The following is a 15,872-nucleotide window of genomic DNA, read 5'->3' as shown; positions in this document are numbered from 1 at the left end:
GGGCGGAGGTTGGTGACGTATCAGGGAAATGTTCAGCCACGTTTTGGGAAACGTCCATGCGGCGGTGTGAACCTCTGATGACCTCTAGCGATGTAATATAACCATTTAATCAGTACTGTGTTTAAATATTATTAATAATATTTTAACAATTACGCCAAAATTGTTGAAATATTTACATTTTATGCTACCCCATATTTATTTGTTTATTGAAAGTAAATTATGTGTTAATTTTGCACTACATCTCCAAATAGGTTAGAATGCTACAAATGCATATTTTTAAAATAATTTCTTTTATTTCAGTGAAATATAAATATTGAACTGTTTATGATCAAATTTACCTTTACTATTTGATACAAAGCATAAAAACTTTTGGATGAGGAAAGAAAAGTAAAGACTGGTAAAGGGAATGGTCCAAGAAAGAAAGACTGTAAGAACATTAGGGTAAGAAGGAACCACAATTAAGTAGGGTTATTGGCAAAAGGCCAGAGATTAAATAAATAAAAAAGTTTGATTACGTCATTCTGAGAGGGAAAGAAAATAAACTGTTTATTTCAAAATGTAATTTCACGTGATTAATATATATATATATATAATTTACAATAAACTACACAATATTATGCAAAAAGATACAGATATATCTGTACACAAAAACCAAACACATTTAGTTAATAACAAACATAATCATTTGGGGAGAAACACTTCATAAGCTCTGAAACACTTCTCAAAGCACAATTCCTTGAAAGTAATACATAAAAATAAATAAACCATATGGTCCAGAAACACTGCAGGCCATGACTAATCTGGCAAACCAAAAATTTACATGAGCACTACATACCAAATATGAGGGGCAACTTCAAGCATGTTATCAGTATACTAGAGCAAGAAACAAGATTATGTATTTCTAATGTCATTTCTGTTTATATTTAAAAAGAAAATGCAACAACCAAATTTGTATGTAATACAACAACATAGAGCTGCAATTCTGTTTTGCATAGGAGAGAAAATATCTTACTTTTTATTGGGTGTTGGTAAAAGAAACTGTGGCATTTGTGGCACTGAGACAACTTGGTTTGTTAATGAAAACATTTAGGCCAATGAAGTCAATTTAATTAATCTTTCCTCGACTACTTTACATTTCATTCTGTAAGTTTATATTTAAAGAAATGTTTGCTGAAATGTTTTGGTCCTCATCAAAAAAGCAATTTGATGTTTTTTTGGTCATATGGCAGAGAACTGACTTTACTATTTGGTACCTTTGTAAAAAGAACAAACAACAAAACAAAACAAAAAAGAAAACTCATAGAACTGATTGAAATATTAAATCTGTACTTTTAAAACTGATTTTCAAAATGTTTAACATTTGAAAATATTAGTTAGTTTATTATAGCAAGATCATTTTGATTACTCTTTGGTAACCTAATGAATAATTAATTAGTTAATTATTAATTAATTTGCCTAATTAATTAGTGCTCATTTTATATTTTGTGTCATAATCAAAGCAAATGCTACAGAATGTCTACCTACAGTACTTGAGTGAATGCATTGCTTTCATGGCCTCACATATCACACATTTTATGCTGAAGATAATGGATGATTATTTATAAACATATAATTATCAAAAAAGCCCAACAGATTTTTCTTTGTGGTTAGACCAAAGCTTGAAAAGTGTCATCTCCACATGTGTGAGTGTGTCTGTGTGAGTGAATATTTGAATGCTGCAACAGTCAGTTTATTTTCACAAACCAGAGAACAACAGTGGAGGTCAGATTTTAGCCTGTGCTGCTCAGAACAGAGTAACAATCAAATAAGAAATCAAATAAATTCAATAAAAATTATTATATGCATAATAGTTAGAAATGTTTCTCTTTTAGTAGTAACGGCCTCATAATGTGTACTCAACAGTAATTAGATTATAATAGTCATAACAACCACTCATTCTTCCAGGTAGGCTCTGGATTTGAATGTAATCTGGGATTTGTTGGCTCAGTGCTGAGTGGTATGGAAACCCAGAAACTAGCCTGTAGTTGCTCTATACACGGTGCCATATGTTAGCTAGTGGGACAGACTGAAATGGGCATGAGCACATAAGAATTATCAATTTGAGAAAAAAATGGGCCTGAGTGGTTACATCATTTTACTTGTAATTCTGGCCAATAACAGTCTGATAATGTAGGGATTATTTCCTGCACCGTTGGATATATTTTTTTCAGGCTTCAGTATGTTTTTTCAAGGTCTGTGCTGGGTGCAATGGGTATTATGTATTACAGTTTGAAACCTAAAAGTGTGTTTGTAAAATAACTTTCGTGTAATTGCATTTTCAGTTATTGTAAAATTAGTTTAAAACAGTACTTTGCGCACCTACACACACTGCTTGCGTGTGCAGGCTGAAGCCCTCTGCACAGTTTTAACTGTGAACTAAAAGTATATGGTTAAAAGTGGTTTAAAGGAAATGTTGTTAGATCAAAACAGCTTAACTAGCCACTGGCCCCATGCTGTTATATAAATTCTATCAGTCGCACTGACGCATAAAGCTCGTCCAGGCATACACTCATGTCACGAGGTAAGCTCATCTCATCATTCGTTCTTTATTAATGGAAGATGACATTTATTCTCAATCCCAAACTCACACACTCATTCCACACACACCTCACAGAAGAACACACACTGTCTGCCAGGGACCGTCAAAGGTAGCCAGGCAGTCAGGCTGTGTGCCACCAGCTGGACTCTCATTCATCCACTTTGCCCATGGAGGCCTGCCTTTCATCAGACTGCTAACAAAGATTTTATTCTACAACAAACAGATTTCTGTCAGACAAGAACATACCACAGCTATATTAATCCACTTTTATTAAGGTAAGACTATATTTAAATATGTCTTTTAGAGGGAATGAGAGTTGGTTATGAGAAAAGATGATTTGTATTATTCATCAGTGTAAACTGTTTGCATTATTTTGCCTATTTAAGTAATAAGTGTTGACAGTTTCAGGGTATTTTAAAGCTTTAAGACATTTGCATCCAACATATGAAAACCTCCTTCAAAATCTATTAATGTGATTTTTAGTTATCTCCAAAGGACTTTTAACTAAATTGTATAACCTTAAATATGAATGTGCCAAAAGTTAGAAATGATACCAAAAAAGTTCACCAACTCTCCATCTTTCCCAGATGTTTCCTTGGTCTGCTGTTTTCTCTCTTGAGCCCAAAGTGCCCGGCCAGCGCACTACCGAGGAGCTGGTAACCAACACTCTGATGCTGGAGCTGGGGGCAATGGTGAAACGTACTGAGCGCATTCGTTTGGAGAGGGCGACTGAGGGTCGGCGCCGCCGTCGCAGCTCCTCCTCTGCAGCCGACTACAGCTGGCTGGCCACAACTCCAACCCCACAGCCCTACCAGATTACTCCCAATGATCTGCTGGAGCTGCAGGACCTCTGTGCCAAGATTCCTCCTGCACAGTGTGGCCCAGTTATTGTCAGGTAAGAAGGACAGGGAGACATGGGGAGAGATTTTGGAGAAACTGGATAAAGTTGCAAAAAGTACTGAACCATAAAGCTTGAGAACTTGTGAGGGAGAAATAAACAGAAAATATATGTAAAGGCAGAGAAATGCAAAAAATTGCAAAAAGAGATAAATAGCTACAGGGTTTCTATGTAATCCCTTTAACTGGTGTGCCAGTGGTGTAGAAATTCAAAACTTTTTTAAAAAGTGGCATCATTAAAAAGATGCCTTTACCTGCCACTGTCCTCTTGTTGCATGTCTGAACCTGTATAAGTTTTGTTTACCTGTAAAATACCTTTAAATGTGTAACAAACCTTATCACACCTTTTCCTCCTACTGCAGATTCAGGAGACTGGTGTCACAGATGGAGCCTGAGGTTCACGAGGTCCCCCGGCTATTTCGCACAGTGCTGCGTGACTGCGTGGACGAGGTAAATGGGAATGACGAAATTCAGGCTCCAAACCCTCTGTTCGAAAAGCAGCAGCGCAGCAAGAGCCTTTCCTTTGTTACTTTCCGCACAAAATTTCGCACAGGGCAAATGTTTAGGGGCAGCAGTATAAGAGGCTCCAGGGGGAATCTGCAGCAGCAGGTGGATTGGTCTGATGAGGAAGAGGATGAAGAGGGGGAGGAAGAGACCATCAAGGCCAGGGCGAGGAAGGGGAGAAGCAAGAGCATGCCAGAGATCACTCCATTGGAGCAGAGTGCTCAGGCGTGAGATAATGAAAGGAGTCAAGGGAAAGATGAATAAGAGGAACTTGTGCAAAGAAGGGGAGGACTTGTAGAGCAGTTGGCATGGGGACAAATGGAGTCACTTAGAGGAGAAAGGAAGGAAAATTACGTGAAGATAAACACTGGAAGGTAAGGAGGGAAGGTGGTTGACAGGGAAATGGAACACAATATATCAAAACTTTCTCATAATTTTCTGGTTCATCTAAAGATGGGGAGACCTGCTAATGATTTTTGTTCAGGTTTTGAGATGTATGAGGCATTATACTGGTCTGATGGTTAGATACCAAACAGTCTTTAACCATGCAGCAGCTCTTTGACACAGTCAGTGTCATGCTAACATGCCTCAATGACCTAAACATACTAATGGATAGCATCACCACCTTAGATGTTAATAATAACATGCTAAATGTGTAGTTATTTAAATTAGTTTAGCAGGATTGTTAACTAAAGTTACATTTTGACCTGTTGAAGAAGGTGAAATATGAAAAGTTCACAGATCATCAGATCATTTTATCCTGAGCAGTAAATTAATGTAAAACAAATGTAATATTTGCACAGAATTTTGGCCAGTTACTCTAATCTAAACACAATGGTGAACCTAACAACCAACACCGTCACCTCTAAAGTCCTGTAGCTAGTGTGGGGGGAAAAAAGTGCAAGATGTAATTTATACATCTCCAACCTTTTGCATGCTTCAGGTAGTTGTAAGATCAAACATATGAAGCAAGGGCTCCTGATGACTCATAAACACATCTCATGAACTGTTCCTTTCTAAACAAGCAACAGGCAGGGCAGCTGTCTCCTAAAGTAGAAGGGGGACATTCAGCTCAGGTTGCTCTTCAGTTTACTCAGCCGCCACAGTTTGGCTCCAGATCACCAGCTCAGTTAGCAGGTGCTCTCCTATCAACTAAATACTTGCAAGCATGAATCAGCTAGAATCATGTTTTCTGTTATTTTTTTTTTATTATGAATGTACATGTATGTATACAGGAAAATAAACATACAATGTATTGATCTTTTCTGTGTAAAATTAAAATACTGCTTTTTCACTAAGCTTTTCTTGTATTCTTTAAATATGAGTGCAGTTATGGAATATTTGTTGCCATATATTTAGCTGAATTTAGCTAAGTGGAAGTTTACATAGAGAAAACATCATATGTACACATTGTCATCACATGCTGATTTTATGTGGAAGAATTATTAGACCAATACACTTTTAAAAATTAAACAAATAGGAAAAATGTGTGCAAATTTTAAAGTATTTATTTCTGTTAATAACAATCAAGATATACACACACATTTTTATCATCATTATTTAAAACTTATGTATACTCTTAAAAGACAAAAGGAGGTGCAGGCACTCTGCCAATAGTTATAACGTGATTATAAAGCTCCCTTTTGAGTTAAAGGAAAAAAGGGTCAAGAGTAAAACCAGAAACCACTGAAGCGCAGATACGAAACACTGCTGGCACATAATTGACATGGTCTACAGCCGGGAAGTCGTAAACACCACCCGGGAGGTCACTGCCCACAAAAGGAGCTTGACTGAAGTTTGCAGCTGGACAAATGGGCAGAGAGGAAGTCCTCTGGAGGAGATAGGATTTTACAAGAGGAAAATAGATTAGTTATTAAGCCTTAAGAACACTGTGCCAGTTGTTAATCAGGGTGTTGTTAGCACACCGGGTTTAACTGCTTGTGTAAAGTGGATGGAAAAATGGACTGCCTGCGAATTCTTCAAAATAACGTCATACTATTAACTCGATAGTTTGATGTTTCAGAACACTTATCATGATCATATATCAAATGGTTTTGGACTGTTAAAAGAGGAAATTATTAAGATTATGGAATAGATTTCCCAATGTTTTGACCTCAATCCTACCAAAAGTACCAAGTTTGTGCCAGAAACCTCAATGAACTCTATTAATTTTTCCCAGAAATGGTCAAATATCCAACCATAAGTGTGCTTAAAGCTTGTTAAAAATCATCTGACTAGATGAAACTTCCTAAATGACATTTAGACAAATATTATTTGTACTGCATTTATCATTTTTACCCTGTTTATTACAGAAATAAAAGCCAAAACAAAATTATCCCAGCTCAAAGATGAATTTAAACAGTGAACGTTGCCATCTTTATGTGCAAACATGCACATCTGTTGAGCACCAGAATTGTGGTTTAAATATGCAGAATATAAACTGCAACATAGGGCTGCTATAACACAGCATGGCTAATTATATCCCTACTGACTAATCCTCTTATCCCAAGAAAATCTCAGACATGACAACCTGTATCCCATTACTGTTTTATTAATGTGCACTCCGTTATCAATACATCATCAACACTATTTGCACTTTATACACTGAAGTCAAGGCATTTGGCTAAAAAACAGGGGAGAATAGGAACAATGTTTTCTTTTTAAAAAGCTGTGGTCATTTAAATAATATTCTGTACATTAGCTAGAGGGGAGCAACTACAACTGACATCCAACCAGACACTTCCAGGGAATCTGGCTGATTCAGTCACTTCATTAGCAGGTCTTTACAACCAGTTACCCCTTCATAAGCACTGATTCTTTCAGCTGCACAGCATAAGTGAAGATTATACTTTTTTCACCACTAAACCTGTCTGATAGTGGCCAACCAGACAATTTAATTTAAAATTACATAACTTTACACTTTGTATGGCTCACGCCTCCACTGCATCACAAACTTCATTTTAGCTGGCTGTAACTGCTTTCAAGAATGTCCTTATGTCACAGTTCAATGAGACTACCCATTTGGCAAAAAAAACTTTGAAAGCAAAGCAAAATGTAACTTAACAGGAAATATTTCACATCATAACTTAATGGTGTTGGTTTAGGAATTACCAGTAAAACAGACAGACATGTTCTTCCAATAAAAAGAAGATAAACTAAGAAGCAAAAAAATCTGAGAATAGGCTCCATTTCTACTGCTCGGCTTTGAAGTAATAATAAAAAAAACAAAATAAAAAAAAAAAAAAAGGATGACATGAATTAATTGGGGTGTTAAAAAAACAGTTTGCAGAATCAAACCATTAAATTATAGCCATTTTGATTAAATGTTTAGGAATAGTTGGTCAAAGTACAAAGCAGAGTGATTTTCTGCATCCTTTTTACACAAAGTGGGCATCTAGGACCATTTATTTGTTTTATCTGGACAGAGTTCAAACTCCAACGAATCAAAAGTCTGTGGCCTGGGAATAACCGACAACTGTCTTTGTTTCAATGGATCCCAAGCCTCCATTAAACCGTTATCTGTCCTCCAAATATTTTTTGTGGACATCTGTTCTGGTCCAGCTCTAAGCTCACTTCATTGGTTGTGCTATCCCCCTCCTGTCAGCCGCTCCACTTTTCCTTAAGCGAAGAAGACGACAAAGATGATAAAGAAGACAACGAGAACAAGAAAGATCTTGATCATGAGCCAGCGGTTGGACGAGACGGATTGGAAATATTTGAGGATCTCCGTGTGAGCAGCCTCCACGTTCAGCTGAGTGTCCTCCACGTTGGCATCAATCCTGTGTGTGTGAGGGAAACAACAGGATCGTCATCATATCTCATCTTCCTGTTATTTTAAAAGTTTATGGACCAAGAGTGATCATAAAAATCACAAGCGATATAAATGAATGATGTAGTTTATTTATTTGTATTTCAAACTCACCTCTGTATGGTTTCCTCTTGCTCCTTGACCATGTGCGCCAACTGCTGGAATATAGAGCCCAGTTCCACAATGGTGCTCTCAATGTTCTGCATGGTGTCTGCACGGCTCTGGATGTAAGAGTCCTAAATGAAACAGCATAAAGATTTTAAAAGAGGAGAGAATTTTGGATTTTTCTGCAGAGAAACAAGACTGCAAGTCAAAATAGTCATTTTTCTTATTCAATTGTCTATAACAAAAACCAACAGTCTACCTGTTCTTCAATGAGCTGGAGTTGCAAAGGGTTGCTCTGAGAGTCCATGTCGATGGCCACGTCACCTAGGCTCCGGGACTCATCCTGCATCAGGACCGAGCTCTCTGAAGGGGGACAACAAGTAAAACACACCCATGTTCAACAAGATCGCAGAAACTTTGAAAGGTAGAGGGGAAAAGCAGAAAGAACAGCGGGCACATACAATATCTAGTTATACCCGCTGAGAGAGTCAAACGTTCCAGGGAAATACCTTTTAAATTTGCGGTTGTATAGCCCTGGTAGTCAATGCGCGGCTCGCGAGCTGCATGCGGCTCCTGGGCCCCTTTTTTGCGGCTTCCTAAAATATTTTTTCATTTTTGCATTATAGAGGACCAAATACAGTAATAATTATTCACAAGGACTTTGAGCAGTTCCCTAATAACAGCTGTTGTTTTGAACACAAGTACACTGGCAGTCAAAACGTCTTCACAACCTGGGCCATTTTTGCGCAAAAATTGAAGCAAGATGCTCAGTGTAAGTATTTATAAAAAATTAATTAAACATGTAAATAGAAAATCTAAAACTGCAGTGACTGTTTACAAGTACAGGTGTTTGCCTGGAATTTGGGCGCCATTTAAGTATATACAAACATTTTGATCATAATTTGATCAGTAACAGGCAGATGGACTGAAGTTCCTGCACACATAAACACGGGTATAAAAAAAAAGTCTCCCATTTGCCCATATGCTCAGCTCTTGGCCCGTGAAAGCAAATATTCTTGAAAAATAAGGTTGGGGTAAATATTAGTGTTGTCATGTGGAAAGTGTGGCAATGGTTTTTGGCTTGACACAGTAGGTTGTGCAACTCAAACCCTTTGGCATGATGTCAATATACACGCTGATCTCCCCTTTCTTGACATGGTAATGGTAGACACCAGCAAAATAACACCTGTACCAACAGTCATTAACATGTTTGCACACAAATGTTATTCTCAGGCTATACTGAAGAAATAACACAGCAGTGTGTGCTACAAAGTTCACAGCTTCATGATCCAACATGCAATCAGACACCAACGTCACTTGAGAAAAATTAGTTGTCACTGCAAAATAATAACAGGTGATTTCTTCTTCTGTCTTTGAGTTGACTGCTTTGCATGCACATGGAGAGGAAGATAACTGTGATGAAAGCACCTATTAGTATCAAAGACATTTGTACAAATAACTATTAAGCAGGAGAGGGGAGGTCACACATGACGGTGAAAACCTTCGGATTATAAAGACAAGTGGCTCAGACAATAATGAGACTAATTTATACACTTGTATCCTGTGTACAGTTTGCTGTCTGAAGAAATCTGTTGTTCTGTGTGTCTTCTGTTACTTAATGGCTGTGTGGATGTGAAAGATACAAAAGACTGAAAATATCGGCATCTGTCTACACACAGCTTGAATCGATCAAGCCCTTAGGGCTTAACGCTTGTTACTTCTGTTCTCTGTAAGAAAATAAATCCTGCCAGTGCTTAAATACACCTCTTGTCAACAAGTCTCATCACTTACATCATCTGTGTTTCAAAATGCTGTGTGTTTACAATGAGCATTTGCTTGAAATTCAGCCATACATGCTGAGGTAAATGTTGTATATAAACATTTTACTGGCAGTGTAAATGCATGTACAGAAAACATCCAAGTTCCTTGAGCTCTGCATAGCGTTTCTAATAAGTAGCAGTTTTTAGCAAAATGTTCAGCATGAGCTTTGCAGGAGCCAGGCATGTGGAATATTACTGTCAAACCAAAACTAACAAACAAAAAAGGTGTGTTCACTCTATTACTCTTTTCAAAACTAATCATGATACTCTTTTTTTTTTTTATATAAAGGACAAGGATTATTTTGGGGTTTTATATGGGAATATTAGAGAGGAATGCAGATGACCACATGTGATGTTACACCACCAAGTCACCTTTTACCTTTATCTGCACAAGATAATGTTTAGCTTGTGATTTAAATGAATTACTGCTGCTTGTATACACAAACCATGTGAAGCATTTCAACATCTACACCACAACCACAAAATGCAACTTAAAGAGAAGTTACATCACAAATGTTATCAGTATAGAGTGAACACGCCATAATGAAGCCACATAAAAAAAGCTATGTTTACCTGTCATTGCCAGTAATCATAATAATTAGTAAAAATCACTGAGTAACTGCATGAGTTAAGTCAAGATGCTGACAGACTTACTGAAATTGTTGGCCATCAGAGGAGAAGATGATGCAGGAGGCTGGGAAAACTGCTCTCGTCTGCTGCGCTGCTGCTTCAGGTTCTGTAGAAAAGTTAAACAGGAGTAAAACAGGGAATAACCTAAGGCTGTATCAGACTTGGTGTTTTCTGCAAAGGAGTGTAAAAGATATTTTTTACCTCTGTTCTGACCTCTAGGACTGATTTGAAGTCATTTGACATTGAAGCCAGTTTGGACTATGGACAGCAAAAAATATAATTAACAAATTGTTGCTTCATTCATTTGAATACATTTGTTTCTTTTACTAGACACTACAAAAAAATATTCAGATTTGTACATGTATTCTGAGATCCCATTCCCTTGGATATGAGCATATGAGACATGGTACAAACCACTTGTTGATGAATATACCTGTAATGACACAACAATAGTGTTTGAATGGGTTTGGATGTGTCGGCCACCCGGAGCTCCACGAGACCTCACCAAATCCTGCAGTTGTGCTATCTGTTTATTAAGACTGTTGATGTCCTGCGATACAAACAGAGGAGAATAAGTCAGTATAGAAATTTAATTACCATATACATGAACATGGTATATGTATATATATAGATAGATAGATGGATGGACATAAACATAACTCTTACTAACTCAAACCTTACTTGTTTTATGATGTAGGTTAGCTCCTCAATCTCAATTGCCTTGTCATCAAACAGAGATTTTCTTTTTGCCACTAAAACATCAAAAGTTAAAAAATAAAACTGAATCAGCAATACAGTTATCATGCAAACATTTTGTATAGTAAAAATATCAAATAAAATGGACACTTACAAATTGTGAGTTTTTCCAGTTTAGCAAATGTGTTGCTCAAGTCTTTCCCAATTCTCCTAAAAGCACACAAACAGAAAGTGTTCTTTATAATGCACACGCTAAAAGTTGTCTTTTTGCTCATTTACATTCTTACTATAAGTTAGATAAGATAGAATCTGTTATCAGATCGATCTTTAACAGTTAGTGAGATTAAAGATACCCACACTAGTCCTTTCAAATAATTATATTTACAAGCTGTTAAAATGCATGTCAAAACAAACTGTGAGGATCTTACTTGGCCATAACAGTAAAGTCACTGCGCTGCCTAAGGGCGCTGAGGGCTGGTTTACTGGGCTGGACTCCATTCTGCCAGAAGAAAAAAAACAGAAGTGAACACAAGATAGAAACTCAGCACAACAGCCTTGAAGTAACTCAAGATGTAAAATCAGTGTAACTATAAGATGTAGAATCAGTCACTTGGTTGAGTCTAAAAGATGTCATTAATTAAAATGTTGTTAGCCTGTTAAACAACATGGTCAGTTACAAAAATGAAATAAGAACACTGTGGTTTGCCTTCTTGAATGATTTTAATATCAATACAAGGTTAAAACAGTTTTTTGTGTGCATTTTAAATAAACTGCTATTGGGCCATGTATTTGTGATGAATATCCTTCCCAGTGTTAAATTATTGTGGCTAATCATCAATCGCATTAGCACGAAGTGGAACCAAACAAGGCATAGAAAAGAATAAACTAGAACGTAAAGTAAAAGTAAAATCATCCAAAATATCAGTGAAAAGCAATCACTGTGTACTTAAGTAGGACGTGCTACGCAGTTTGGTGCAATTCGGTTAAAAGTGAAAGTGTTAATGATTGTGTTGTGGTGACTTGTGTTTACCCCAAACATACCTGTCTACCCTGGAGAGATTTACAGGCTGACTGGAACTCGAGAGTCCGATCACGGCACGTCATCTTGCCGCCGGTGAGAGACCACTAGCCCGCTGTGAGCCAAAAACCACCTAAAACTCCTGAGGTCTGTCTGAGGTCTGTCTGAGGTCTGTCCCGATATGCGGACAAACTCAGATCGATAGTGAGGTATCCTTCATGAACACATGTAAACACATGCCTGCGGTAATAAAGGAAAAAGGAAGAAGAAAACTATTTTAGCCACTCAGGCCGGCAACTTCATAGTCAAAAGAGAAACCGTTGATTTGATCAGGAACGAAACAGTTAGCAACAACGACATGAATAAATCCGAAAAATATAGCCTGTTCAAAGACATCATCGCCCCGAACCTACACATAAATCCACAAAAGAGCTAAATATAAATATCATTAGGTAACAATGATTATCTCAAGTCTAGAAAAAGGTCGCCCATCACGACGCACAGCTGATCACGGCCCGACCGGCTAACCACAGGCTAACGTTAGCTAAAAACTGCTAACAGGCTTTTGAATGCTTCCCTCCTCGTTACCATGATAAAGTTCGACCTGAACCAAATTTGTGGTGTTTATTCTGAGTTCAAACAAATATATACACAGAGTCCAACTTACCTGAATCGATATTACACCATTTTTCGAAAGCCGTCGATGTTTCTGGTAAGAACTAATCAGCCCCTGAGTTAAAGTTCCGATCCGGGACCGGGTCATTTCCGGAATCAACGTCACTGCCACGTCTACTTTACAGAGGCTGAAGAGGGGAAAACCATGCAAGTCCAGCTCTTCACCACCAGAGGGAGACATAGCTCATGTTTACAGTGAGGAAGAAGTAAATGATTAAGTTTGATGTAAACAAAAAAACATAATGCCAAGAGTGACACAGCAAAGCCTAAATTTAATTAGTCTTGTCGTTCTGGGAAAAAAATAAATAAAAAATAAAAATAAATAAATAAATAAATAAATAGGACCCCTCTAACAAGTTAAGCAAAAAAGATTATTTTCATGCCAGGTTCCTATGGCCTTTGATTAGGGCCCTTGTTGGACTCAATTCAGTAGCCTTGGCTTAGTTTAGTGTTTGGTGTTTTTACTTAAAACAGAGGGGGGAAATTTTCAAGATTTTAAAATGTTTAAAAATCCAGCGGAGCCACCCAAGAGGTCCCCTGATTAAAAATGCTCAGTCATAGTTTTTAGATGATTCTTTATATTGTCAAGTCTTTGGTATAAGGAGTCTTGTTTGGCATATCAGCACAATTGTCAACATAACTATTCAAACAAAATAATCTTCTTACATATTAGATAAAAAAATATAAAATATCACTACAACAACAATTACAACTCTCTCACATTGGTCTCCTTTAAGTTTAGCAATATCACAAATAAGCATCAATTGTTGCCTAGTAGAAGCTGTCAAGTGTTTCAACAAGTATAATTAAGTAATTGTCAGAGTAGCTCCTTATGGTAGGGAAATTATTCAAGTAGACTATTATGTATTATATTGTAATTGTATAAAACATATTCTTTTAGCCTTGATAAAAAGTGCTAAAACTGGGCCTGGTTTTGGGAAAATACTTCCCACCATTAGAGAGAAGTTTGACTGCTTGTATCAGTTATTCTTTCCATCTCTGTGTACTTTTACAGCTGTCCTATAAGAGAAAATCATCTCACCTCAGGATTGCTGTGTTCAGATTTTATTAAAAGTTATTATGTACCACATTTAATTCAAGAAAAAGGTCAAAATATCAGGTAATAAACCAGGACATTTGAATCATTGTTACGTAAGTTAGTTATTTTAAAGATAAAAAAAAATGTTGGAAAAATTAAATAAATCTTAGAGTTATTCTGTTTGATGTATAAGTACAACAACAGCAATTATCTTTTGATTCATGAAAAGCATCTACAAAAAGATCAGTTTGTAATTTTAGAGAAAATGTTATCTGCCACTTGGAGGTTACTGTCAATGGAAAAGTCAACTTTTAAAGTTCTTGCAACAGAGAAGGCTGAATATAGACAGAGGACATGATTGGCTGCTACCTCAGGTGAGACGATCTGCAGGTACGGTATGGAAAGAGGGAGATAAGATCCAGCAAGTTCTCTGATGTCTTCTCACTCCTGCTGGTACCCGCATCCTCATCCTGACAGGATCAAGCAAGCCTCAACCACAGCTATGTCCTCGCCCATTTACCCGCTAGACCCCTAACCACAAAAAACCCCAGCCTTCCACCATCTTACTTGAGCCCTGCCCCATCCCTCATCCACTTCAGTTACACTCCCTGTCACCTTTTATATCCCGCTTTAATCCACCCATCATATCTTTTCTTCTATTCATACTTGCAAACATTGTTTGATGTTTGCCCATATCAGTGACAAAAAGGACAGTTTCTTCTTTAAAATAAACGTTATTCTTTGCGAGTTACCTCTGTACTCTTATGTATCATATCTTATATTTCTTTGTTATTCACAAATATCATTTATGAGTTGATTGGTCAATTGATTGCTTTGATTGATCGTCAGAATCAACTGTACTTTGTGTTTGTTGTTTGTTGTTTCTTACAAACATTTATTTACTAGTTGTAACTGTGGTATTTTCTCATCAAGGTTCTTATCTTCTGATTAAATTCTCAACTTTACTGTTTCCCACATATAGCAAGAGCAAAGCCACAAATCTTTTATCAAGGTTGATGCCCTTCAGTGGAGTGAGACAGACAAGGTCTGTGGGTCCATGTTTCAGTTGAAGATAACTCTGTTTGTTCTGTAAAATAAAAAAAAAGTTCTTTGTATTCACAAAACATTTGCTTTCCTGTAAACATACTTGAATCTTCTTTATGCCACTCACACAGAACTAAATCTCAACTTTTTTCTCCCAGTCTTTTTTATCTGTTTCTCTCACACACACAGTAGCACTGATACCATCTAACAACACACAGTCACAGGCCAAATAGCGTCCACTACCTGCTTCAACACAGCTGCTGCTACATAAGCAGCCAGGGAGGAAACCATGGCTGGAGTTATTAGAAAAACAAAAAAACAATGAGTCTGAATGCAGAGAAAAAGCAAGGTAGAAAAATACAGGAAGTCCTGACAGAAGTGCAGAGACCGTGAGAGACAAAGCCACAAAGTAGAGGGTGCAGTGGGATGGATGGAGGTAGACACGTGCAAATGAATACATTTATAAGGATGCCAAACAAAATATAATGTGTTGCCTTTTCCAAAACAACTCTTCTGGGTTTCTAAGGTGCACAGAGCTTTAAAAACAGATTTTGGAAGGAAGGCATCTTTTCAGTATCAAAATGTATGAGTCACTCCGTCCTTTTCTCTTTCTCTCTGTCTCCCTAATCTTGCTGCTATATTTAGTGCTGGCATTATGCCCTTCAACAGAGAGGTTGGCAGCAGCACTTTGTGTCTCTCCTACTCATCCATTCTCCAGTCTTTCTTATACCCCCCCTCCCCCCCCTCCTTCCCTTCCTTTCAAATTATTGCAAACACACAGTTCATGCTGTCAATAATCAAGAATAAATCTCTCATACATTATTATTATCAGCAACTTAATATTTGACATTAGCTGTGGTCAATTGTTCTTTAAAATGAAATGGTAAAATGGAAGCAAATGAGGACTGCATTAAATTATCCAGAAAGCTTTGTCATCATTACAATGAACCACAGCTGGTGCTGATCAGTCCTGTTGCAGACACACTTGTGTGTACACACACTCCTTCCAAGACTCTCACACAACAACAACAACAAACATGAACTGATCCATGTTCTGT

At 37.2% G+C, this 15,872-nt stretch overlaps 2 protein-coding genes across 3 annotated transcripts; one reads left to right on the top strand and one right to left on the bottom strand.

Moving 5' to 3' along the window:
* Positions 1-2,816: 2,816 nt before the first annotated feature.
* Positions 2,817-5,096, top strand: zgc:162144 (RD3 domain-containing protein). The gene is made up of 3 exons (XM_041990664.1): positions 2,817-2,853; positions 3,166-3,473; positions 3,838-5,096. Exons 2-3 carry the CDS (start codon positions 3,166-3,168, stop codon positions 4,208-4,210), a joined length of 681 nt encoding a protein of 226 aa, XP_041846598.1. The 5' UTR covers positions 2,817-2,853; the 3' UTR covers positions 4,211-5,096.
* Positions 5,097-5,469: 373 nt separating this feature from the next.
* Positions 5,470-12,840, bottom strand: stx5a (syntaxin 5A). Of its 2 annotated transcripts, XM_041990377.1 has the most exons (12): positions 12,724-12,840; positions 12,080-12,296; positions 11,467-11,537; positions 11,193-11,248; positions 11,024-11,094; positions 10,776-10,892; positions 10,544-10,600; positions 10,367-10,448; positions 8,402-8,488; positions 8,152-8,255; positions 7,902-8,023; positions 5,470-7,758 (listed from the first exon to the last, which is right to left on the bottom strand). In XM_041990377.1, the coding sequence occupies exons 2-12, from the start codon at positions 12,140-12,142 to the stop codon at positions 7,599-7,601; spliced, it is 990 nt and encodes a 329-aa protein (XP_041846311.1). In that variant the 5' UTR covers positions 12,143-12,296; positions 12,724-12,840; the 3' UTR covers positions 5,470-7,598. The 2 variants fall into 2 exon arrangements, with proteins under 2 accessions (XP_041846311.1, XP_041846312.1); XM_041990378.1 differs by lacking the exon at positions 8,402-8,488.
* Positions 12,841-15,872: the final 3,032 nt, after the last annotated feature.

The sequence above is a fragment of the Melanotaenia boesemani genome, chromosome 7 (genome assembly GCF_017639745.1).
Source record: "Melanotaenia boesemani isolate fMelBoe1 chromosome 7, fMelBoe1.pri, whole genome shotgun sequence".
Lineage (NCBI taxonomy): Eukaryota > Metazoa > Chordata > Actinopteri > Atheriniformes > Melanotaeniidae > Melanotaenia > Melanotaenia boesemani.
The sequence above is the reverse complement of the archived record's forward strand: the minus strand, read 5'-3'. Positions and strand labels throughout refer to the sequence as shown.

Coding starts and splice junctions, on each gene's coding strand:
- zgc:162144 (XM_041990664.1), top strand. CDS start 3,166: ATGTTTCCTTGGTCTGCTGTTTTCTCTCTTGAGCCCAAAGTGCCCGGC. Junction 3,474..3,837: donor TGTGGCCCAGTTATTGTCAG/GTAAGAAGGACA, acceptor CTCCTACTGCAG/ATTCAGGAGACTGGTGTCAC.
- stx5a (XM_041990377.1), bottom strand. CDS start 12,142: ATGACGTGCCGTGATCGGACTCTCGAGTTCCAGTCAGCCTGTAAATCT. Junction 11,249..11,466: donor GACTTTACTGTTATGGCCAA/GTAAGATCCTCA, acceptor GTGTGCTTTTAG/GAGAATTGGGAAAGACTTGA. Junction 10,893..11,023: donor TAACCTACATCATAAAACAA/GTAAGGTTTGAG, acceptor TTTGTATCGCAG/GACATCAACAGTCTTAATAA.